This window comes from Alosa pseudoharengus, unplaced genomic scaffold, assembly GCF_046254945.1.
Source record: "Alosa pseudoharengus isolate Yale_2024_CS ecotype anadromous, Long Island Sound unplaced genomic scaffold, YU_APseudo_1.1 YU_APseudo_1.1_scf_22, whole genome shotgun sequence".
NCBI lineage: Eukaryota > Metazoa > Chordata > Actinopteri > Clupeiformes > Clupeidae > Alosa > Alosa pseudoharengus.
Genome location: NW_027468680.1, coordinates 17,921,828 through 17,946,171, shown reverse-complemented (window position 1 = coordinate 17,946,171; position 24,344 = coordinate 17,921,828). Strand labels below are relative to the sequence as shown.

Sequence of the window (24,344 nt, the reverse complement as noted above, 5' to 3'; positions counted from 1 at the left end):
CACCTTCACTCTCTTGAGGCTGGGGATGAGCTGATCTCACTGTACCACCCGCAATCTAAAGAGATTCGCTCCACCATCACGGCGCTCATCAAACACTGGGAGGCGCTCAAACTGGCTGTGGCGGCACGAGGGAAGGTTCTAGAGGACAACCGAGACTTCCTGGAGTTCCTGCAGAAGGTGGAGCAGGTGGAAATGTGGATTAGACAGAAGGTGAGGAGTGTGTGTGTGCGTGCGTGCGTGCGTGCGTGCGTGCGTGCGTGCGTGCGTGCGTGCGTGCGTGCGTGCGTGCGTGTGTGTGTGTGTGTGTGTGCGTGCGTGTGTGTAATTATTATTAAGTACATGTGTATGTATGCCTCTGTAATAGGAAGTGATGATAAATGTGGGTGATGTTGGAGTGGACTATGAGCACGGCGTTCAGCTTCTGAAGAAACTTAACGAGTTTAGAGGAGCGGGGACAGGGGTGAGTAACATGAGCACAACAGCCCAAACGAGCCCCAGCGTCATCTCATAACACCTGACTGCAATATGTTCACACAGAACCTTTAAAAATGTAGTTTGGTTGAATAAAGTTACTATTGGATGTCAGCAAAGGTTGCCATTATAATATGCAGTTGCCATTATAATATGCAGTTGAATAAATGTGCAAGAGTTTTGGCTTCCTTTCAGATACTTTTTTCTTTGTGCAATCTCCTCCATATAATGACTCTCTATGTAAAGACTGGACTTTACATGTTTTTAAATATCATGTATGTATCACATTGTGTTGACTGTCCACAGGAGGTGACTATGGACGATGGGCACATCAGAGCCATCAGCAACCTGGCCGCCCGTCTGGAGAGGCAGAACTGTGACGAGCTGGAGACAGTGAAGAAGAGGAAACAGCAGCTCAACGAACGGTAGGGTTACACACACACACAATCACACACACACACACACAGACACACACACACAACACACCACAACACACCACACCACACCACACCACACCAGTCACTCACTCACTCACTCACTCACTCACTCACTCACACACACACACACAGACACACACACACAACACACCACAACACACCACACCACACCACACCACACCACACCAGTCACTCACTCACTCACTCACGCACTCACTCACACACACACACACACACACACAGACACACACACACACACACGCACACACACACACAATCAGACGTTTTCGCATTGAGCCCTCGCAAATTTGGTCACAAGCCAAGTAAAGCAGCACCATATCCAATTTGTCCACTGAGCATGCTTGTTATGCCTTCATGCTGTCTGACTGTCAGCTCTGATGTGTTGGTGTATGTGTAGGTGGAATAATTTCCATGGCGACCTGAGCAGCTATAAGAAGAGGCTGGAGGGAGCCCTGGAGGTGCATGCCCTCGTTAGGGAGCTGGAGGAAGTACTCGACAGAGCCAACGAGAAGGTGAGCGCGCAGGTGCGCGTGTGTGTGTGTGTGTGTGTGTGTGTGTGGTGTGTGGTGTGGTGTGGTGTGGTGTGGTCTGGTGTGGTGTGTGTGTCTCAGATGGTGTGTTTTTTCCTGTATCCTACTTGTATTAGGATTGTGCATTGCCATTTGCATGGTGTCAGTTGGGCTTGTGCATTGTGCATAATGATTTGTGTTGTTCTAGATGCTGCTGTTGCAAGACGGAGACTGTGGCTGGGACGTTGAAAGTGTCGAGGGTTTGATTCGCCGACATGAGGAGACTGAGAGGGAGGCCAGGGTGATCCAGGAAAGAGGAGCAGTAAGTGAATCAGACTCTTCTCAAAGTCAAGGTCCTTCATTGGGCATCCACATACCTCTGGCCTTAAAAGAGGTGCTTTACAGGTGTGTGTACTGTGTAGCAAGCTGATGCTCCTCATGTGTCCTGCAGGCTCTGGGGAAGGATGTGAAGGGGCGCCTGAAGGGTCAATCAGAACTGACAGACAAACTCAAACAAAAGCAGACGAAGATGAACACCACACTACTGAACTTGGAGAAAGAGGTCAAACTCAGGTGAGTGGGAGGGAGATCTACAGAGGCTTATTATGCCCAGTGCAAGCTGGATTTCATATTTGTTTAGATTTGTTCATTATTTCATAAAAGATTATGAAAAGATAGCTTTGTTCATTATGTAAAAGATCATGAAAAGATAGCTTTGTTTGTTATGTAAAAGTTTATGAAAAGATCGTTTGTAAAAATTCCTTTCTGATGTTCTGTGTTATTGCATAATGGTTTATCTCTGGACCTAATTTAGAAGGTCCAGAGATAAACCAGAAAAACTGCAGAAATGATAACTGGCACAGAACACTCATCAGTTTAGCTCATCATACTTCAGTGCTAGCACAGAGATGTATCAGCATGGAGACTCTCCCTATATCAGGTTTTGTGACAAGAGAGACCGATGTTGGGGATATGTGTTACAGAAAGGAGCGCTTACATGATGCACATGAGCTGCAGCTCTTCAAGGCCAACCAGCGCCTCCTGTTGGACGTGACGCTGAAGAATAGCTCGGAGATGGAACAGAAAGGACTGCCAAAGAGCAAAGCCGAGGCTGAGAGGATGATCGCCGAACACCAGGACTGGAAGGTGAAGAAGACATTTTTAATGTTTTGTCTGCTTCATATAAATATATCCCACCCTCTCCTAGTTCCATGAAGTCCTGTGCTGTAATAATATGCATTGTCCTATACAGCAATGCAAAAGTTTTGTTTTTAAACAATTCTAAATGTAGCATGCTTTCAGATAACTATTGCCAAACAGTGTGCTAATTCTTTCATGTGCTAATAATTTCTTTTGTAGAAATCAATGAGATAAATTAATGTGTTCCATTGGTGTCTTTGTAGACGGAGATTGATGCTCGTGCAGATCGCATCGACTCTGTGAGGAGCTTTGGTCAGAGGCTGGTGAAGGCTGGCCATCGTTCAGCAGAGGAGATCAAGACGGCCCTGACTAGTCTGGAGGATGCCAAGAAGGGACTAGCCAAAGCCTGGCAGGACAGGAGGACAATGCTGGACCAAGCCCTCAGTTTACAGGTAGCAAAATGCCCTGGAGCCTGTACTTTTTCATTCTTCAATGCCTGATTTCTGGGATTACGGTCTTATATAGGTGATATAGGAGGACCCATTTGGCTTCTGCCTGCTTTCTAAAACAGTGTTGACTCTTCTGCAGGTCTTCCTGGGCTATGTGGAACAGAGCGAGAGTTGGCTTAGTAACAAGGAGGCGTTCCTGGCCAATGAAGACTTGGGGGTCAGTAAACAAGTTTTGTAATATTTGGTTCAGGATGACTTTACTGTCCACCCTGGTATACCTTATCATGAATACAATTTAAAAACTAGTCCTGCACGTTTATACTGTTGTTAGTTTTACATAGGGTCAGACGCTAACAATCTTAGATCAACTGACAACATGTCAGACAGTTCATATTTCCAGGACTAATACCTAGTCTCTGAAGTGAATCAAGCAATTTGTGTAATACTGTTTTGGCAGCTCAAACATTTTTTGTAATACTGTTATGGTTGGCAGATAAAAAAAATGTGTAATACAGTTATGGTTTGCCAAAAAAGTGTATTCGATTTAGATGTGTTTATGTGATATGTGTTGTCTGTGTGCTGTGTACTGTTTGTGTGTTGTGGTGTGCCGTACCCTCCCAGGGCTCCCTGTCGGAGGTAGAGGAGCTGCAGGGGAAGCAGGCTCTGTTTGAGCAGACGCTGGAGGCCGAGATGGAGCAGGTGGAGGCCGTGCAGCGTCTCTCTCAGCAGCTACAGCAGCAGAAGCACTACGACTCCACCAACATCCAGAGCAAGAGCAGAGCACTGCAGCTCAGGTCAGAGGGCATTGCCACGGCAACCACCACTACAGGAATACTTTCAATTCATTGTGTAGATTGTCTGAAATGTCTATATTATGAATGTCTGTTTTGGCACTAGGTGCACAACAAGCAACAACGCCGTCCTATTATTTAATCAATATTTTGTGCCATCAGTAATATTCTATGATGTAATGCCCAAAATTACAGAGCAGTAACTGATTAAAAAAAATATCTGATATCAGACTAAACCCTGTACTTGTATCTCTGCCCACCCCCTCAGAAAAGACAAGCTGTTGGAGACGAGTCGAGCTCGGCGTCAGGCCCTGGAGGAGTCGCTGCAGCTCCACCGGTTCCTGAGTGGCAGCTCTGAGGTATGGCTGGGTTAGACTGTTCTCTCCAAAACCATCTAGTCACTGAGATCAGAACCATTTAGTGCTGTTGAAAAATATCTGTCCTGACCCCAGTTTTGAAAATGGCATCCTTGATGAATGGAAAAGTAGCATTTGTGTTGATGGTGATCCAAATGTATGATCCAATGATAGTGATGGTGATCCAAATGTAGTAAACAGTTTAATAGTGCACCTTATACACATCTTCTGTGATATGAGTGAATTTCAGAGCACTGTATTTAGTGGTCATGGCTCTAAACATGTTGGGTCCTGGTAGATATTTTAAAGACTCAGAAACCCTTGAAAGATGCATCTCTTCCAGAGACCTTATGAGTGTACTTGTCTCTTGCCCCACAGCTCTGCTCTTGGCTCAATGAGAAGAATGTCATCGCCCAAGATGAGAACTGGAGGGATCCCATCAACCTGCAGGCCAAGCTCCTGAAGCACCAGAGCTCGGAGGCCGAGATCCTGGCCAACCACAGCCAGGTGGAGGCGCTCTCCAAGGTAAGCATGTTCAGCTGACGCATAGCATGACAACTGTGGACACTTGTTTGCAGTTGTTGTGGGAAAAAAATATTGATGCAACAAACAGTTCTTTGCTTCATACCTCCAACCCATAATTTGCTAAGATAAAGCCCTTTAAACAAAGCACGAGTCTTGAAATGGTTTTTGCACATACATTTCAGTGTAATTGCTATCATAACTAGGATGTGAAGACACCAGGGATTTGATTTTAACTGTGTGCAAATGACAGCCTTTGCTAACACTTATATGCCATAAATGGCACATTGGGAACTACAGGAAGGTGAGAGGATGCTGGTTGCTGGACACCCCGCTGGGCAGAAGATTACGCCCAGGCTGAAGGACCTGAAGGACAGCTGGACACAGCTCCTGGACAACTGCAAAGAGAAAAAGTCACGCCTCCAGCAAGCCTATCAGGTAAAGCACTAGTTGGCAGACCATACTGATACAGTAAGGGCTGAGCTACACCACATACATAACTGAAGCGCTCCGCTCGCATTCCGTTCGCATTGCGTCTGCATCAACAATTACTTTCCACTAAAATCAATGGAAATAGCTACACCAGATGTGATAGTGGCGCGTATGTTCGGAAAAAATGGACCATTCATCTAAAATGGATTTTACGAGTCGCAAACTGAACGCTTCAGTTACGCACCTGGTGTAGCTTCCCTGTAAGCCCCAAGGCCTCCCCTTCTGGATCATCCACAGGTGTGTTGTGACAGTGTATCACCTGTTTAGCTACAGACCATTACGCAGAATGGATTACCGTATTTTCCGGACTATAAGTCGCACCGGAGTATAAGTCGCACCAGTCAAAAAATGTGTCAGGAAGAGGAAAAACCATATATATAAATATATATATATATATGTTGCACCTGAGTTGCAGGACCAGCCAAACTATGAAAAAAAGTGCGACTTATAGTCTTGAAAATATGGTAACACACTTTTACGTTAACGTTTTACTTTAACTAAAGACACTATAGTACAGCGGCTAAGCACCGGAATCGTTCAGTTTTTGCAGAAAGCATGAAACTTGGCACAGTTATATTACTACCCCTAGTGATCAAAAATTGAAATAGACCCCAACATATAGCACCCCCTAGTGGCCGCCATCTTGAATTCAAATATGCCTACCATTCTTAATAGAATTGTTGATACAACTTCAAAATTAAACAAGATAAAAAAGTATTTTAAGTTCTAACACACAATTTTTAGGGTCAAGGAAGCTATTGACATGATTTCCAAACAAACTTGATGTTGGCCATTTTGAAATCCAATATGGCGGATACCAAATGTGAAAATATAGACCATCTCTATTGTTATTGATGATAGAAATATCATTCAAAAACAATTTCAAAGTTTGAACAGTCATTTTATCACATGACAACCTCAATAATATACGAGGCATCAAGTATAATCTGGTAAGATTCCAATATGGCCACTATGTGTAAGAAAATAAGCCAATAATTCTATATCTTGGTTAAAGGGACACCAGGCAACGTTTTCGTGTTAATTAATCATCTTCGTAAGTCGGTATATGGTTAAATGACTCATTACGGGGCGAATGAAGGCTCTCTCGCCCGCCCCTACTGCCTGTAGGAAGAATATCTCACTAGCAAGTTCGGTGTATCCTACCCGCCGACCGAAGCAGGATCAGTTTACAGCACAGAGGCAGGCTAATGAAACGCTAGAGATTGTTGCAAACATGTTTATAATGGCAGAGCCGGTGAAGAAGCAGCGAAAACCCTTGACGGAAGACGCAAAGAAAAGGAAAAGAGCTTCAGACCGAGCGAGGGGGAGTTTCGTAGAGAAAAAGCATCAGGCTTGCCTGTTGTCCTTTTAATTGAAGTAACTACCTACATCAATAAATTCTTATTCTACCACCTTCTCTTTCTGAGCAAACCTTAACTCTGACTATACACTGCTCAAAAAATTATACACTTTAAAAAATAAAACACATAAGATCTCAATGTGGAAAAAACATCATGCTGGATACTGTATCTACATTACATTACATTTGGCTGACGCATTTTTAGCCAAAGCGACTTACAACCTGGTAAACAACAATTTCTCTCAACAATTCTAGAACAATTTAAAACAATTCAAAAAGGTAGAGTACAATAGGCAAAAGTGCATCAGTGAGTGCTGTTTTTATACAGTCAAGTCAGGTGGTAAGTGCTAGAATTAGCTAGTTGTAAGTAGTGCTACGAGAGGAAATATTCTCTGAAGAGCTGGGTCTTCAGGACTTTTTTGAAGATGGAGAGGGATGTAGACGGAGCTAGACGATGTTTGTCTGAAGAGCGCAACAGTCGGGGGGTAGCATATATGCCTGTATGAGGGCATTCGAGTAGGTGGGAGCAGTAGGTTTAGCTGGGAGGACCAGCAGTTTGGTTTTTGAGCGGTTTAGCTGGAGGTGGTGTGCCTTCATCCATGTAGATATGTCTGAGAGGCAATCCGAGGTCCGTGCCGAGACCAAGGGGTCATTAGGTGGAAAGAAAAGATAAAGCTGTGTGTCATCTGCATAGCAGTGGTATGAGAAGGTGTGCGAATGGATAATCTGTCCCAAAGAAGTAGTGTGGATAGCAAAGAGAAGGGGGCCCAGTACTGAGCCCTGGGGGACCCCTGTGGTGGGATGGTGAGGTGCGGACAGCTGTCCAAGCCATGATACGTTAAACGAGCATCCTGTGAGGTAGGATTCAAACTGATATGGACTGGGTAATATGTTAGGAACAAAAGAATGCCACTTCGTTATTTGGGAATGAAAATGATCAATCCACAGAGGACTGAATTCAAAGACCCCCCGAAAATGACGCGGCAAGTCCATTTGCTTGAATTTCAGCGCAGCAACTCATGATGGTACTCAGTAGTTCGTATGGCCCCAACATGCTTGATGGCATCGGGGCATGCTCCTTATGAAACGGTGGATGGTGTCCTGTGGGATCTGCTCCCAGATGTGGACATGGCCATCACTGAGCTCCTTGACAGTCTTTGCTGCAACCTGGCGGTGTTGGATGGACCAAAATATAATGTCCCAGAGGTGTTCAATCGGATTTAAGTCAGGGGAGTGTGAGGGGACAGTCAGTGGTATCAATGCCTTCTGCCACATTCTGGAGGAGTTGGACTACCTGTGCAACGTTGGTAGGCTCCAGGTACTGGCTTATGCTACCAGTAGTGACACTGACCCTAGCCAAATGTAAAACTAGTGAAAAACCAATCAAGGAGGATAAAAATGGAAAATGTATCATTTGCCACCACCTCTAAAACCATTCCTGTTTTTACAGACCTATCTCCCTTCTTCCTTTCTTGTCAAAGTTTTTGGAGAAAGTGGTCTTCAAGCAAGTCTTGGACTTACTATATCAGAACAACCTGCCAGACCCTATGCAGTCTGCTAACTCCTCATCTAAGTTGCTAAGTCATTAGTATTCATTCTACTAGACTTATCTGCAGCCTTCGATACTGTTAACCATGACATTCTCCTTTCTACACTATCTGAACTGGGATGTCTAGGAAAGCCCTTGACTGGTTTAAATCCTACCTTAAAGGGCACATGACCTCACCACAGGTGTGCCTCAGGAATCAGTATTAGGGCCCCTTCTTTTCTCTATTTACACACTTCCTTGGGTGAGACCATTCACTCCCATGAATTTGATTATCACTGCTATGTGGACGATACTCAACTTTACCTGTCTTCAGCTTTTGGTGTTTCCACCACAAAGCACTCCCAAGGACTGGGCGCTGAATGCACTAGCAAGTGTCCTAAAAGTGCTGGTTCACTGACTAGCATGAGCCCTAATGTGTCAGGAGAGAGCTAAGGTATTATGTATTTAAATTAGCTTCATTAACAAGCATAATAATTTTATGGGATGCAAAATGTTAAACTACAATAAAACAAAATAGCATAAACAATCACTATAAGCCTTAAAAGAAACTTTAGCATATGGGAATTAGACCCACCCACCTCAATTGAATTAGGCTAACAGTAGGATGTGTTGGACTGGGTTATGTACTAATTTATCTAACTATGACTGGGTGTATGTACTAATTTATCTAACTCTAGGATAGAATACAAAATAGCTAATTTCCCAAAAGGCAGCATATGTTTCTTTAAGAGACTTGACAGACGCTAGCATCCATTGGTTTTAGCCTCCTTGCTAGCATGCCAGCCTCTAGGGGGCAAATTAGAAGGATTGAGCCCAGACAAGTGCAGGGTTTAGTCACACAGTTGAAACTTCACACATAGCCTAAACGCACCCCAGTTTTTGACTCTATGGCTACTTCCTTAAAATCCAACATGTCTGCCATTTTAATTATGCATGGTTGCCTCATTATCTATTTCATAATGCTGAAAGATGGCTATAGACATGTCATATTATGTGTTAAAAGCAGCATAGCATTATAAATGTATAAAAAAGGGCATATTTTGGTGGCCATATTTGAAGTCAGTATAGGGGCCACTAGGGGGCGCTATGTGTTGGGGTCCATTTCAATTTTTGATCACTAGGGGTAGTACTATACCTGTACCAAGTTTGGTGCTTTCTGCGAAAACTGAACGATTCAGGTAAAAATCTGGCCTTAGCCTATGGCATTTTTGTGGCAAAATATTTATTGGATTTATTGTGTATTGGCACTGTGATCGATTTAATTTCTCTATTGCTGTCTTATTGTTTACTGAATGAAGCCATCAGACACAATATGGTTTTAGGCATATTTTCTCTCTCTCTTTCTGTTAGCCTTTGGTTTCTGTTCTCTCTCCCAATGACACCATCTCTCCTTATTTCTTTCCCTCCAAAAATCTCTGTTCTTTTAACTTTTTGGTTATTGTCTAATAAACTAAACTACTTTAAACCGTATATGTTGTAAAGACCTGATCTTAACACCGTCCAACTTCTAACATTAATATGAGCTGGTGCTGCTAGAAGGCTTGTAAGTGAGTACAGCTAGCTACATTCTCTTAACAGAACCTCACACTCACTCCCCTATCACCCTCTGTGTCATCAGGCCCTGCAGTTCCAGCGCTCCCTGGACGACATGGAGGAGTGGCTGAGCTCCGTGGAGAAGGACGTCTCCAGCAAGGACTGCGGGACCAACCTGGCGTCTGTCAGCCGGCTACTGAAGGCCCTGCATGATCTGGAGGAGGTGGTGGACGGCCACCGGGAGCGGCTCAAGGCCCTGGTAGACACCTCCAAGGACTTCTCTGCCCAAGGCAACTTCCTGGCCAAGGAAATCCAGCAGAGAGTCCAAGGAGCAGTCAACAGGTAACATGAATTTATCCATCAAGTGAATTTGTTAGCAATCCAAGGATCCAAATCCTTTATTGACTTAAAGGCCCATACTGTTAATCTATTACACAGCAACTGCTGAATGGCTTATAGACCCTTTCAAATGCATGAACAAACAACCCTAACCCTAACCCTAACCCACAGAAAACAACATTGAGCTAATGGTAACTCCGGGACAAACGACAACAACAAAAAAGTTTTAAAGTTGACATTTTAAAGAGCAATACATTAAAGTGTGATTTTTTTTTCATTTCAAAGTATCCTAATTGGTTTTGACGTTTCAACCGGAATCCCTGCAGAAACACATTGAAAGGGTCTATATTCCACAGTCTCACAGTTTCATGATCACAACTGATTTGGCGTCTTCATGTGTTGCCCAGCATATGGTACATTTGCACAGGGAAGGTTAGTGTCAGGCAGTTAGTGTAAAAGTACTTGTCTTTCTTTGATAATTTTCAGATACAACAACCTGGCTGATCCCATGCAACTGCGTAGGGAGACCCTGGAGTCGTGGCACCTGCTGTTCCAGTTCAACCGCGATGTGGAGGACGAGCTGGCCTGGATTCAGGACAAGCTACCCGTAGCCTCCTCCAAAGACCTGGGCACATCACTCCAGAGCACAGAAGCCATGCTCAAAAAGCACCAGGTTGGACTGACACACTAAGCTACGTTAGAGTTAGCTGTAGGACTGCTTGATTATGGCAATAATCATAATCATGATTATTTTGGCCAATATTGAGATCACAGTTATTTAACACGATTATTCAGTGATTTGAAATAAATGAAAAACAAATTAAAAAGAAACTCAAGGACAAGGTTTATAACTCAAGACAAAACAAGGCCATTGTTGTAAAATGCAATGCAGCTAAATAGTCATCATGTTTTGATTATCTTGTTTACATAAATATTGGACTACTTGACTACTAATAGATAAATGTGATTGATTGCACAGCCCTAGTCGTCACACAGTGTGTGTTCTCATTCACTGAAAAAAAATCAAGTGAAAATACAATCCATGAAAATACAAATCCTTGGATGTATACAAAATACAATCACACTCACATTCGCACAGAATTACGAACATGCTCCATCACAATAAGAGTTTGAAGCCGTTATTTTAAGGTAAAATAACTAAATTCGGACCCCATTACAATACCTCCTTCCCTCCCACTGCGAGTTGCTTGTTGCTATGATTCTGACCCCTGAGTTTGTAATGTGTGTGTGTCCACACCCAGGTGCTGATGCAGGAGATCATGAGTCGCACTCCGCTGGTGCAGGCCGTGCAGGAGGCGGGGCAGAACCTGGTACGCGGGCGGCACTTTGCCTCCCGTGACGTCAACGAGAGACTGGACGAGCTGAAGTCCCTTTTTGAGGCCCTGAAGAAGGAGTCGGAGGGCAGGGGCCTACTGCTTCAGGAGGCCTTCAAAATACAGACCTTCCTCTCTGAGGTGCACCACTACGTATTTCATACCATGGATGGGGAGTCAGGGCCCATATGTTCCTGTGTGTAGATAATTACAATGTATTTATGTCATTGTGAGAGTTCGAGCAGCATTATATCTAATGAGCACTACTTTCTCTGTAGGCATATAGATGGTATTATGGATGTTGGTATACAGCAACAACAACACGCTTCTAGGATTCCACCTGCAGTGACACTTATTTCAGCACATTACAGATCACAGCATGTGGTTGTGTTGTTCCTGGAGTGTAACATCTCTCTCTCTCTCTCTCTCTCTCTCTCTCTCTCTCTCTCTCTCTCTCTCTCTCCCCAGCTGTCTGAGCTGGAGCTGTGGATGGAGGAGCAGAAGCCAGCCCTGGAGTCCAGAGACTTTGGGAAGAGTGAGGAGGCCACAGAGGCTCTGTTGAAGAAGCAGGACGCTGTGGACCTGGAGTTCGAGAACCACCAGGGGAAGCTGACTTCGCTTCAGAAGAGAGGGGACCAGCTGAAGACCAGTGGCCATCCTAACAGGTACATTAGCCAAGATGCTATCAATTGACCCTTTCACGGTTCACGACACAAGAAAAATGTGTGCACATGTCGGGGTCAGAAAGCTTTCCATCCCATTGAATTGTGTGTGTGTGTGTGTGAATTGACTGAAACGTCAAGGAAACGTCAAGAAAAATGCCTACTTGTACTACTTTTTCCATGTGATGCACACTGGGCTTGTCAACCAGATAGCCGTATATGGCGGGCCAATGAATCTCTGGCCACTTGCTAACATCATCTACCCATTCTGTTATCAGCTCAGGATCAGGCAGACAATCGCCATTAGCTAAGACTAATTTATTAAGGTAAGGTTTGTGGTCCTGGGGTAACAATGACAGTGCATACCTTGACAGCTCATTATGCTGGTCTATTAGCTGCTCCACTTTTCTGACCCCATGCTGCGCGTGCCGTGCATCCAACCTAGACTTTACAAACATTGAAGGGGTCTATAAAGGTTAGAGTGTAGATGAAACTAATATTTTCTCCAACTGGGGTGTTGACCTGCATTGCCATTATTCAGAGATAATATTTGTTTAATCTCTACAGTTAAATAATGCTCTATGATTTCATTGAACATTGAACAATATAGAGGTTACATATAATCTTACACCTTTATTATTCTCTCCATACAGTTCATTATTGTTATATGTCCTGCATCTTTTGGTCAAATAAGCAACATTTATTCCCTTTAATGTAGTCTCAGTAACAAGATATGATGGGCAGGTATAAGTGTACTTTCCTTCTGCAGCCCTCTAGTGAGTAAGGGTCTGGCGGATGTGGTGGAGCAGTTCAAGGCCCTGCGGCAGCTGTCTGCGACCCGCCGGACTGCCCTCCAGGACCAGCTGCACCTGTACGTGTTTGAGAGGGAGGCTCAAGAGCTGCAGGCCTGGTTCCACACGCGCATCGCCCAGGCCCAGTTACAAGACTTCGGACAAGACCTTGAGGATGTGGAGGTATACTTTCAGATAGGGGTGTAACGTAACACAAAAATCACGGTTCGGTGTGTACCTCGGTTTTGATGTCACGGTTCAGTTAATTTTCGGTACAGTATGCCGTAGGTACTGCTAACCTAAAATTCACTGACAATAATTTTGTTGCACGGTGGGAATAGTATTTTGAAAAGGTTTTGACGTTAACTGACTAAACTGACATATGGTCCACTACACTTGTTTGTGTGGAAACTCAAATATGAAACATGGTCCGCAAGCAAAAAAGCCTACTGTTGATTACTGTTAAAGACTGTATGATTTTGTGACATCTGTATTGAACCTTACATCCTGTACCTAAATGGTTTGGTACGAATATGTGTACCTTTACACCCCTACTTTCAGATGTTTGTATTTGTGTTTGTGTTTGTGTTTGTGTGTGTGTGTGTGTGTGTGTGTGTGTGTGTGTGTGTGTGTGTGTGTGTGTGTGTGTGTGTGTGTGTGTGTGTGCGTGTGTGTGCGTGTTGGGCAAGTTCATCTCAAGTCTTCATAGTAGCTCTGAGGATGTTTTTAAGATCTGTATAAATAAAAAATGGTAAATAAATGGTGCCACAGAAATATGTAATGTTAACTGATGAAAGAAGTTTAGATTATTAAATTTGTCTGTCAGAGCACGGAAATAGTTACATTATGATAAGTGGTATTGAGGGCTCATTTCTTCTAATCAAATCTACAATTAGGCCTTACGACATATCTACAGCTGTGCATTATGTGTAGACATATCTGCATAAGCTGAAGATAATGGAACAAGAAAAAGGTTTCAAGGCGATGTTATTGTCCTCTCCTCCCTGCAGGTCCTTCAGAAGAAGTTTGAGGACTTCTCGGGGGAGGTGGCCTCCCTGGGTCAGCACAAGCTGGGCAGCGTCCAGCAGCTGGGCCAGAAAGTGAGCTCCAGTGGGGCCCAGCTCAGGGAGAAGACCCTGCAGCAGCTGTGGGATGAGCTCAACCAGGCCGTCAAGACCCGTGCAGAGGTGAGGGCGCTGAGGCTCATGGGGGGGGGGTCACGGGAAGGTCAACCATAGTGGTGACTCACCAGGTAATGATTTGGTATTAAAAAAATTTCAGGTGATGGTTATGATTATAGTTAATCACTGAGAGTAAAAGTCAGTTGATCACCAGTGAGTAAATGTTTTAATATTTTGTGCTGATCATCTGTTCACTAGTCACCTGGAATTTTGTAAATATTCTGACTATGTTAAATTTACAATTTTATGGTGTCTTGTGTGTAATTGTGCCTTTAGCATTGTATTGATGATGTTTTCATCATGGGGTCAAAGATGAATCTGCAGGGATGTAGGCAACAAACTATTTCATTTTACTGCAAAAAAATCACAACTTCATCTATCTTTGCCCTGTGCCTGCTTATTCTCAATGGAATGTGCAGACGCTGCACAATTTATACAGTTAGACACAATTACTCAGTGACCAGTCATGAGCAGTTGAATGGCACCATATTAATGATTCATCTCTGACAGAATCTACACTCAGCGCGTGAAGTGCACCAGTTTGACAGTGACGTGGATGAGCTGAAGAGCTGGATGAGTGAGAAGGAGGCGGGCCTGGACTCTGAGGAGCAGAACCACGACCTGCTGAGTGTTCAGGCGCTGATCCGCCAACTTGAGGGTTTGGAGGTAAGATTAGATGATGCCCTCAAATGGTATCGTATAGTGTTTGTCCACACTATAGCGTTTTTGTATATAGTATGGTGTATGTCCACATCGGTCAGAGGCTACATTCATTGTTTTGCACGATTGCAAAAATACACACCTATAAAGTATTTTTGATAAAAATATGAAGCCATTTTCTTCAACAAAATAAAATGCAAATGACAAAATACTATTTTGTATTTGAAATACTGATGTTTTTGTAGTTTATCATTGTCAAAGGGTCCAAATGCTCTTGGATGCTCTCAAATGGTATCATCAGGGTCAGGTTGGATAGATTATCTTTTTTGTTTTATAATTATCATGATCAGTATAACATTTCTATAGAGTTTCTCATTGTTTTGTAAGCATTAAAATTAGTTATTTTACATTGGTCACAATGATGTGGCTATTCTAAATAGGCCTACATCATAGTTTGACCCACACAGCACACAAGACACACACATCTGATTGAATTTCACTTAGTTTTATGAGCATAACTGAACTAAAAAGCGTACTCATCTAAAGCCAATGTTTTAAGAAATACTGTCTACTAAAAAAACGTTTCAGTAAGGCGGAGTTAGAGGGAAGTGAAGGTTACAGTATGGCAGCAGCGCGCCCTGAAGCGCGTCTCGTAGTAGATCCTCACACGGAACACCTTGTCCAGGAGGGCACACGGGCACGACAGTGCCAATTATGGTCAGCATGAACAAGAGAGTGGCTGTAAATCCTACAGTGCAAATCAACGGCTTCAAATGCGCTGATAATCTCCTCTTTGGTGGTGTCTTATCAAGCACCTGTAAAGCGACATAACAGTCACAACCCATTCCAATTCGCAAGTCACCATTCATCATTCAGCATTTTTAACACAGGACTAGGTTAATTTTTACTGCGATTGGCCAATTAGTTGCGGAGAATTTCATTGGGATTAAATTTGTATTCACACTTTACAATTTGAGGTGGTTAGGCTATACTGCTGATAAAATGATTTAAAAAACTAACTTACAATTCCTGAGGCCTCGGGTGGTGTTTCCTGAGGTGGTCTGTCTTGACATAGGCTCAGTTCTTCTAAAAAACTAGGCTGTCTGGTGTATTTACGAGGAAATTGGGGTTTTGAGAAACACCATGTCTGACATGTTCCGAAAGATGTTAGGATATCCTGCGTTGGTTGTATTGCTTCGGTAACCTCGACCTTTAATTTTGTCTCTCTCTCATTCCACTCTTTGACAAACTCCGAGCGCTCTTGCATGGCCGAGTTCAGTTCTTCGAGAGCAGCATCTCTCTGCCTTATGTCTTCCAACTTTTGCTGAACGCAGTTTTGTCCGAGTGCATTTTGGTACTCAAGTGTGCTTGCACAACTACTGAGATTTTGAATTTGCTCCTTGTCTGTCACTCTAATACGTCTGAGGATTGACAGTTCTCCAAGACGAGATTCTAACTCGTCTTTGAGGTCAGAATTGTTCGTCTCCAATGCCTTCTGTTGAGACTGTAATCTACTGAGATTTTCGGTGCCTTTTTCTAAAGCACAACGCATCTTATTCAGATCCTCGTGTTTAAGATCAATCTCTTGAAGTTGTGGTGACAGTCTTCGGATTGCCAATTTCAAATTCAGGTTATCACGACAAAGAACGCGATTCCGTTCTGCCGCTGAGTCGTGGGCCTTTTGAAGTTCTGCGCTCTCCATCTGGAGTCTCTTGCCGGAGAGCTGGAGAGGTGCCATGCCAGCCTTGTCAGTGTCACTCAACATTGTAGAATAGACTTAATCCTCAATAAACGTAGATTAATGAAACTGTGTAAAACATATGGCTTTGCTTCGACAACTAGTTTTCCGTTGGTGTTCCATCGAAGCGGACCGCCCCCGCTCAGGGATGCGGTAATGATTTGCCTGTCGGTCCTCGCTTCTTGAAAAATCAAAACCTAGCCTACACTAAAAAATATTGAAAAGAATGAAAGAACAACATTAGATCTGCGAGATCATTGTGACGTTATAATCCGAGTTACCGCAAAACAAAGAGCAAACAAAATTCTATGAACGTCATGTGCAACTATGGGTTTTTCAAAGCTTTCATTGTCAATAAGCACTTGACATTTATCATATTTATTGAAATGACATGTAATGTAACTATTTTGAATTTGTTATATGGAGGTGTATATATATATATATATATATATATATATATATATATATATATATATATATATATATATATATATATATATATATATATATATATATATATTGTAATGGGGTGTGTAAAATAATTAGCAAACATATAATTCCATTTACAAAAAAATTTATGCAATGGAGGGGTTGACAACAATATTGGATGACCATGATCTTCTGGGCCTTGGATGGCAATGACCTGATTCTATGATGAAAATCATTTCATGGGTTCAGGAAAACTTCCAATAATTAGTGTCGAACACAGTTTGTCACTCCATCCACAAATGCTGGTTAAAAGTCTTAATATGTCGAAAAGAAACCATATTGAGACATGTAAGATAGGCCATGGCAAAGACGAAAACTGTGCTGTGGTTAGACCAATTAAATTTTAAAATTATTTTTGGAAATCATGGACTTCGCCTCCTCCAGGCTAAAGAGGAGAGGAACCACCCCACCCAACGTATCAGTGCACAGTTCAAAAGTATCTATGATGGTATGGGACTGCATTAGTGCCTATATGTCATGGGCAGCTTGCACATAGAAAAGGCACAGTTAATGCTAAAAGGTTTGTGCAACATAGGCTACCATTTAGACAGTGTCTTTTTCAGGAAGGGTATTGAATATTTCAGGAAAACAATACCAAACTGCATTCTGCACATATTCCCACACTATGGCAGCCTAGAAATCTAGACGCACCCTAGCGGCAGCAAATTTAATTTGCTGCCCGGGCTAACACTATGGCTCCAAACAAAGCAGAAGAGTCTGGGTGCTAAAATAGCCGGCCTGCTGTCCAGACCCATCACATTTGTTGTGAACAGAAAAACACAGCAAAGATGATCAAATATTTCAGTCAAGAATGGATTCCATTTTTCAACTCCAGCAACTGGTCTCCTCATCAGTGTCCAAATGTTAAGAGACTGTTGTTAAAACATGAGGTGATTATGTAGCCTCTGTCCCCTGTCCCACCTTTTTACAAATGTGTTGCTGGCATCAGATTAGGAATGAGCAATCATTTTCCAAACAAAAATACAATACAATTATATTGTGCATATTAAACAATAAAAAATATGTTGCACTAATCTCAATAAAATATAGGGATTACATGTTTTTTGAAAATCATAGCGTTCTGTTTTTATTTACATTTATACAGTGTTCCAACTTTTTTGGACATAAACAATGTTAACATCAATTTGTGAAATAAATAGTGAATATCTCTGGGAGATGTAGATGTAGCACCATAGGACAGCTTATCACTAATGATTGATAAACAAGTACACTTACAAACTTGCACTTTACTACATGTGATTTTTATACACCTCATGTTTGGAGTTCCATATACTCTTCAGAGTATGAATTCATTTCAAGGTCAGCTTCACCCGTGCCGAATTTCTCCTTACCTTTCAGCCTCACTACTTAACCGTTATCACTCTCCCCATCCTTTTTCTTCTACTTCCTCTCCTCACACATCTTTACATCAAAACCTCTCTTCCTTTTTCCTTCCTTCTCTATCCCCCCCTCCCATTTTTCTTTCTCTCTTTCTCTTTACAATCACCCTTTAATTTATTCTCACTCCTGCCCTACTCCAAAGCAACTTACAAACAAGGTACAATGCAAGCACAGATAGCCTATCATTAAATAAAAAACTGCCATGAAAAAGATGTAATTTCTTTAACGTGTCTCCCTCCCTCTCTCCCCTTGGTCAGAGAGACCTGCTGGTGATTGAGGAGGAGGTGCAGCGTCGGCAGGAGGAGGGTGCGGACCTGGTGCGCCGGCTGCCGCAGGTGGGGGAGAGCGTGCGGGAGCGGCTGCAGGAGGTGACCCTTTGCTGGGGGAGCCTGCAGGCCAAGGCCAGCCAGCGGCGCCAGAGGCTACGGCAGGCGGAGGCCGTCCAGAGATACCTTGCCGACTGGAGGCAGCTAGTGTACGTCTGCAACCCCCCCCCCCCCCCCCCTTCAGTCTCATCAAATGCAGACTCAGGATCAAGCCAAAGCCACTCTGATGTTTCATCCACACAGAGTGCCTGTTGTATATTGGATATCTTGAGAAGTTTGTAGGTAGTAGCAATTTGAACATGGCAGTGCTTTGCCTAAGGTTTAATTAGCAGGTTTCAGCTTGGTGTGATGCTATCTTCTTTGGATTGTGTCTCTATAATCTCTATGCAAGACTCAGTCTTCTGGGATAAAAATATAAGAGTGATGATACTGAAAATGTAAAAGCAAATGGCATAATACAGCTGAAATGTGACAATGACTGTGCACTACAATCATATCTCTTCCTTGTCATGCTAATGTGTTTCTCTTTTGAAAATGCCATGTTTAAAAATCTTACCGCAATTTCAAATGCCATTAGCTTTCGGCACAGCTGGAGTGCTATCTGGATGCTAATTAACTGCTGTTACAGGACGTGGATGAGGGAGACCCTGTCCCTGGTGAGAGGGGAGGGGGTGGGGAGTGAGCTGGGAGACCTGGAGCAGCTGATCAAAAGGCATGAGGAGTACCGCACTCAAATTGACAGACAGCTGGATCAATCAGAGTCTGTCAAAAATGAGGGGCGGAGTCTCATACGGGAAGGATTCATGTGCCAAGAGGTTAGTATTGTGGCCAATATTTGTGTGTGTGTGCGTGTGCATGTTGAAAAACTACATCTTTGAGAGAGTGTTTTCCCATCTGTATTTGTCTTATGTAGGTATTCTTAAGGCTAATTTATGGTCCAGGTGACAAGTGTCGATTAACAAAATATGTCGTAAGAGACAACATTTGTGTCTGCTATAGGGTGTATGTTGTATGTAGAGCTTGTTGCGTACATCAAAAAATATGAAACTATGCAGACATTGTCACAGTGTGTGTCTGTTTACCATAGAACTTAGGAGATGTTCTATTTGACAGTGTGTTGCTCGTGCAGGACTGAAATCCTACAGCGCCATGACATCTGTCGACAACAATATTTTTTGTTGAGAGACAGTTGTCGCTTGGACCATTAATTGGCATTTGGAGGTGTTTGTAACTGTTTGTGTGTGTGTGTGTGTGTGCGTGTGCGTGTGTGTGTATGTGTGTGTGTGTGTGTGCGTGTGTGCATGCCTGTGTGCATGTGCGTGTGCGTGTGTGCATGTGTGTGTGTACGTGCATGTGTGTGTGTGTGTGTGTGTGTGTGCTAGCTGGAGGAGCGCGTGGTCGAGCTGCAGGAGCTGGAGCAGACTCTGCAGGAGAGCTGGGAGGAGCAGCAGCAGCTGTTGGCCTATCAGCAGGAGCTGCAGCAGCTGCAGAGGGAGCTTGAGCAGGCCGAGCGCTGGCTCAGCGCCCATGAGGGCGGCCTCAAGGCCCACAGCTACGGGGTAGGAGCACCAACAAATACACAGATGCAGATACACACACACACACATATATGCATACAGATGCATACACATGCATACATACACAGATACACAGAAGCAACACACACACACAAAACAGATACAAAGCACACACACACACACACACACACACAGGGCTCAATCACATGCACAACCAGTACTAAACAGGTGTATAGCTGCAGCAGTGACAACTAGTAGGTTTTCAAACTCACAGTCCAACAACCAGCTTGGCAGCAGCTTTAGGATGTATCAGAACTAACTTTCAGTATGTCTGATAGTCAAAGTGTGGTTTGACTTTCACCTGCCCCAGTGATTGCCATTGTTCAGAGCGATCTAGGGTTTAGATGTGGAGGTTCACACTTTGCTCTGTCTCTCAGGACTCTGTGTCAGATGTATTGGAGTTGCTGAAGAAGCAGGAGGACCTGGAGGCCATGATTGAGGCCCAGAATGAAAGATTCAACGCCTTAAAAGAGAGAAAGCTGCAGGTCAGGAAAAAAAACGACCTTTCCAGCGTGTGGCCCATGGGGTTGATGGCAACAACAATAACAAAAAATGATTTCTAAAAAAAAAATAAGGCATTGTCGTATTTGATTTTCTTTCAGATTGAGCTTAGAATTGGCGAGTCCAAAAAGACGCCTGTGCGAGTTTCTTCACTGAAACACAAGACGGCGGACCTCACTCTGACTCCGACTCCGAGCGCTCGGACCACCGTGCCTTCTGTGCTCAGGAGCAGCAGCAAGGGTAAAAGCGATCCCCCAGCCTCTGCCTCCATCCCCACAGCACACTTCCTGAGTAAGGCCCCTCCTAAGAGTCCCTCGCTGGCCTCCTCCAGCACGCCAGCTTCACTTTCTCGATCTCCACTAAGGTCCACCTCGCCTGAGTCCAGACGATCGGCAACGTTGTCGGAGAAATTCTCAGAGTCTACCAGCTTTACAGAAAAGCAGCCCTCTGGTAGTCCCACATCCATATCTGAGATACAGTATGCATCCCGGATTTCTTCCCGTGAGCGGGAGCTATCTTCAGGTGTAACTCCTGGAGAGAGGCCACCCCTCGCCCCAAAGCCAAGGCTATCCAGCCAGAACCTGAAATCAGTGCCCTCTGAGCAGCAGAGGCTAGATGCAGACCCCCCCAAACCAGCCCCTAGGTCCTCTGAGTCGCCTGTCTCAAATGAACCATCCCCACAATCCTCTCAGAATACAGACCACTCTGGGCTCGCTACTGCTGAGCCTTCCAGGTCTGAGGAAATGCCTGAACTGGCTTCACAAGCCTCTAAGTCTCCTGACCATCTTGAACGCTCCATTGACCTTGACGAGGCTCCACTGCAACATGCTGAGCCAGTTGCTGCCCGTCCGGAGTCTCCATGTCCTCCGGAACCAGCCCCTGCTTCCACAGACCCTGAGCTGGCGGTGGTGTCGTCTGGCTCTGATTCACTTTCTTCATCCCAAGAGCTACTGTCCACTTCACCGGACTCATCTCCGAGACTGGAGGACCTACCAGAGGAGGCTGCCAAGTCCAAGCCGAAGCCTGCTCCTCGAAAACAGGTCGGTTATCACACAGTTCACACCTTCCATACAAAGTTTCACTACCACATAAACAGCTGTAGGAACACTATTGAACACACTCTCTTTCTTGATGACACACAAACACACACACACACACACACACACACACACACACACACAAATGTGTACATGTGTACACGCACACTATGCTGAACATTGAATGATCTGATGGATGAGTGTGTTTCTACACACAGCCAAACAGAGATTCCGCTGTACGTATGGAAGGAATGTTGGAAATTAGACTGAAACATGGAGGAACCAAAGTAAGATATTATCTACTCTTAAAAATTACTCTTCTCTCTATCTCTCTGTGTCTCTCTCCCAAGAAATAATCATTTCCCATCAAGAGAGTGTGCTGTAAATCCATTGTGTGTATGTGTATGTGTTTGTGTGTGTGTGTGTGTGTGTGTGTGTGTGTGTGTGTGTGTGTGTGTGTGTGTGTGTGTGTGTGTGTGTGTGTGTGTGTGTGTGTGTGTGTGTGTGTGTGTGTGTGTGTCAGGGTGTAGACAATTGGGAGGCCGTGTATGCTGTTCTGGAGGGGCAGACTCTGAACTTGTTTAAAGACCAGGATGCTTCTGAAGAGGTGACACTGACTCACACTCTCTCTCTCACACACACACACACTTACTCACTCACGCACACACACACACACACACACATACACACACACACAGAGAGAGGTGGACACAGCCTCACCATGAGCTCAAGCACAATTTCTTTTGTGTGATTACAGAATGTACAGAACACACGATTTCCTCCTATTGGTTTAAAAAATGCCATATGTAAAGACAACCCTTATTACCGAAGAAAGGAGCACACCTTCAAAATAATGTAAGTTTGACCTAGCCAATGCATTCCTGTAGTACAAAATATACATGCCATTAATACATGTATACATAATGTTTGCACCTAGCCAATGCATTCCTGTAGTACGAAATATACATGCCATTAGTACATGTATACATAATGTTATACATAATTACATCTACCTGCACATTTGAAATGACTGATTACTTATTTAATTGACTAGATATCAGTTTTTGTTTGCAATTTAAGCTCGACCTACAGTACATCCTCCCTACACCTGCACACATTGGAAGACATGATAAATATTCTTAAAATAATTATCAATTAAAAGTATTTTGAGGTTAACTCATTTGTTCACTTTTCATTTTTTTTATTTATATTTCAATTATTTAATTATCATCCATGGATTTATTATGCTTTTTGTCTACTTAGTTTCATGAATGGCTTGAGGTCAGTTAAGTTAAATGCACTCTGTCACACACTCTCCTCCTCTACCCCCCCCCCCCCCTCTCTCTCTCTGTCTGTCTCTCTCTTTCTGTCTCTTTCTCTCTGCAGATTGGAAGACGGAAGTCATTACATGTTCTCTGCTGAGAGCGATGACCAATGGAAAGTGTGGGCCCAGGAACTCAAGGAGAGCATCTCACCCACCACCTCTCAGGAGCATTATGGGTAAAAAAAAAATACACATGAAGTAATAAAGTGCTCCGCTCTTCATTCTCCTGCTTCATGATGGCATGGGGCCCCAGCCTCACATAAGCTTATGGTCTCCAAAGAAAGTGCTGTAATGGAGTTGAACAAAAACACCTGCACATCCAACCTCAGAGCCTCACAGCCTCAATCTCCCCATCTCTTTATAATTTGTAGGAAAAATATATCACTTCAGCAGAGGGAGGTTGCCGAGGCGAACGCCACAACACCAGCTGATCCAGACACTGTTGACACAGACAGGCCAAACGCTCTGGCCAATCAAGCACAAGGTAGTGAGACAGAGTTTTACACACACACACGCACACACAAACACACACACACACACACACACACACACACACACACACACACACACACACACATACCCACACTGTATATTTATGTGCATGCAGAACACACATGCACTAGTTGCAAAGCTGCCCCTGCATATTTGAAACATCAGTCTGTTTCGTAGCTGAGAATGGACAGATGGCCAGAGAGCCGCCACCAAAGCCCCCCCACACCTACTACAATGTACACCGCTATCATGATGATACCAAAGATATGGGTAAGCTCATCGCCACTCAGTCTTCAAGATGAGCAATGAATCATTGTTGTTTCCAAACTCATAATAGCCTTGGACATTGCTTCAAACACAATCCTCGTTACATAATTATTTTCAGGATTACTTGGACTGTTCACAAAGTGATGGCTTCAGGTGTGCTCTATGCAACCCCTCAGCGTTGTGTGTGTGTGTGCATCCACATGGGCAAGCTTTTGCTTTGTGCTGAGTTGCATATGTTTTCATGTGTTTGTTACAGGGGATCCTCCAAAGAGCACACTGTCCAGGAACACTCCTCCCTCCGTCCCACCCCCTCAGCCCCCCACAGACACAAGCGGAAAGGACAAAACGAAAAACAAGAGCGTCTTCAAGAAACTCTTTAAGAAATGATCCGCCACAAGAGGGCGACAGGCATCCACGCAGCCCACAGTCGCTCATCACTGGCACTTAGTTTAAAACCGCAATAGTTAGGCTAACTGTGATGGTTTCCGGTTCCCTTTGTTATAATTTTCAGAAAGAGTGTTTAAAATACTACATCTGGCCTGAATAAAATATGACCGGATTTTAAAACAGTGATTTTCAAAAGAAGCTGGGTGAT

General features: G+C 43.8%; 1 protein-coding gene across 1 annotated transcript in view; it reads left to right on the top strand.

The window, feature by feature from the left end:
- sptbn5 (spectrin, beta, non-erythrocytic 5) overlaps positions 1–24,136 on the top strand; it is a 58,370-nt gene extending 34,234 nt beyond the window's left edge. The window contains exons 39-70 of the mRNA XM_076300145.1: positions 19–210; positions 365–460; positions 778–896; positions 1,327–1,441; positions 1,647–1,760; positions 1,890–2,011; positions 2,422–2,584; positions 2,842–3,030; positions 3,167–3,244; positions 3,649–3,821; positions 4,087–4,177; positions 4,553–4,699; positions 4,997–5,134; positions 9,716–9,972; positions 10,456–10,642; positions 11,232–11,444; positions 11,772–11,968; positions 12,735–12,939; positions 13,767–13,943; positions 14,448–14,603; positions 18,483–18,700; positions 19,180–19,366; positions 19,934–20,110; positions 20,506–20,613; positions 20,731–21,669; positions 21,885–21,953; positions 22,190–22,273; positions 22,433–22,521; positions 23,053–23,166; positions 23,362–23,474; positions 23,660–23,752; positions 24,006–24,136. Of these exons, the coding sequence (XP_076156260.1) occupies positions 19–210; positions 365–460; positions 778–896; positions 1,327–1,441; positions 1,647–1,760; positions 1,890–2,011; positions 2,422–2,584; positions 2,842–3,030; positions 3,167–3,244; positions 3,649–3,821; positions 4,087–4,177; positions 4,553–4,699; positions 4,997–5,134; positions 9,716–9,972; positions 10,456–10,642; positions 11,232–11,444; positions 11,772–11,968; positions 12,735–12,939; positions 13,767–13,943; positions 14,448–14,603; positions 18,483–18,700; positions 19,180–19,366; positions 19,934–20,110; positions 20,506–20,613; positions 20,731–21,669; positions 21,885–21,953; positions 22,190–22,273; positions 22,433–22,521; positions 23,053–23,166; positions 23,362–23,474; positions 23,660–23,752; positions 24,006–24,136 (5,451 nt within the window). The remainder of the gene's footprint in view (positions 1–18; positions 211–364; positions 461–777; positions 897–1,326; positions 1,442–1,646; positions 1,761–1,889; positions 2,012–2,421; positions 2,585–2,841; positions 3,031–3,166; positions 3,245–3,648; positions 3,822–4,086; positions 4,178–4,552; positions 4,700–4,996; positions 5,135–9,715; positions 9,973–10,455; positions 10,643–11,231; positions 11,445–11,771; positions 11,969–12,734; positions 12,940–13,766; positions 13,944–14,447; positions 14,604–18,482; positions 18,701–19,179; positions 19,367–19,933; positions 20,111–20,505; positions 20,614–20,730; positions 21,670–21,884; positions 21,954–22,189; positions 22,274–22,432; positions 22,522–23,052; positions 23,167–23,361; positions 23,475–23,659; positions 23,753–24,005) is intronic.
- The last annotated feature ends 208 nt before the right edge of the window (positions 24,137–24,344 follow it).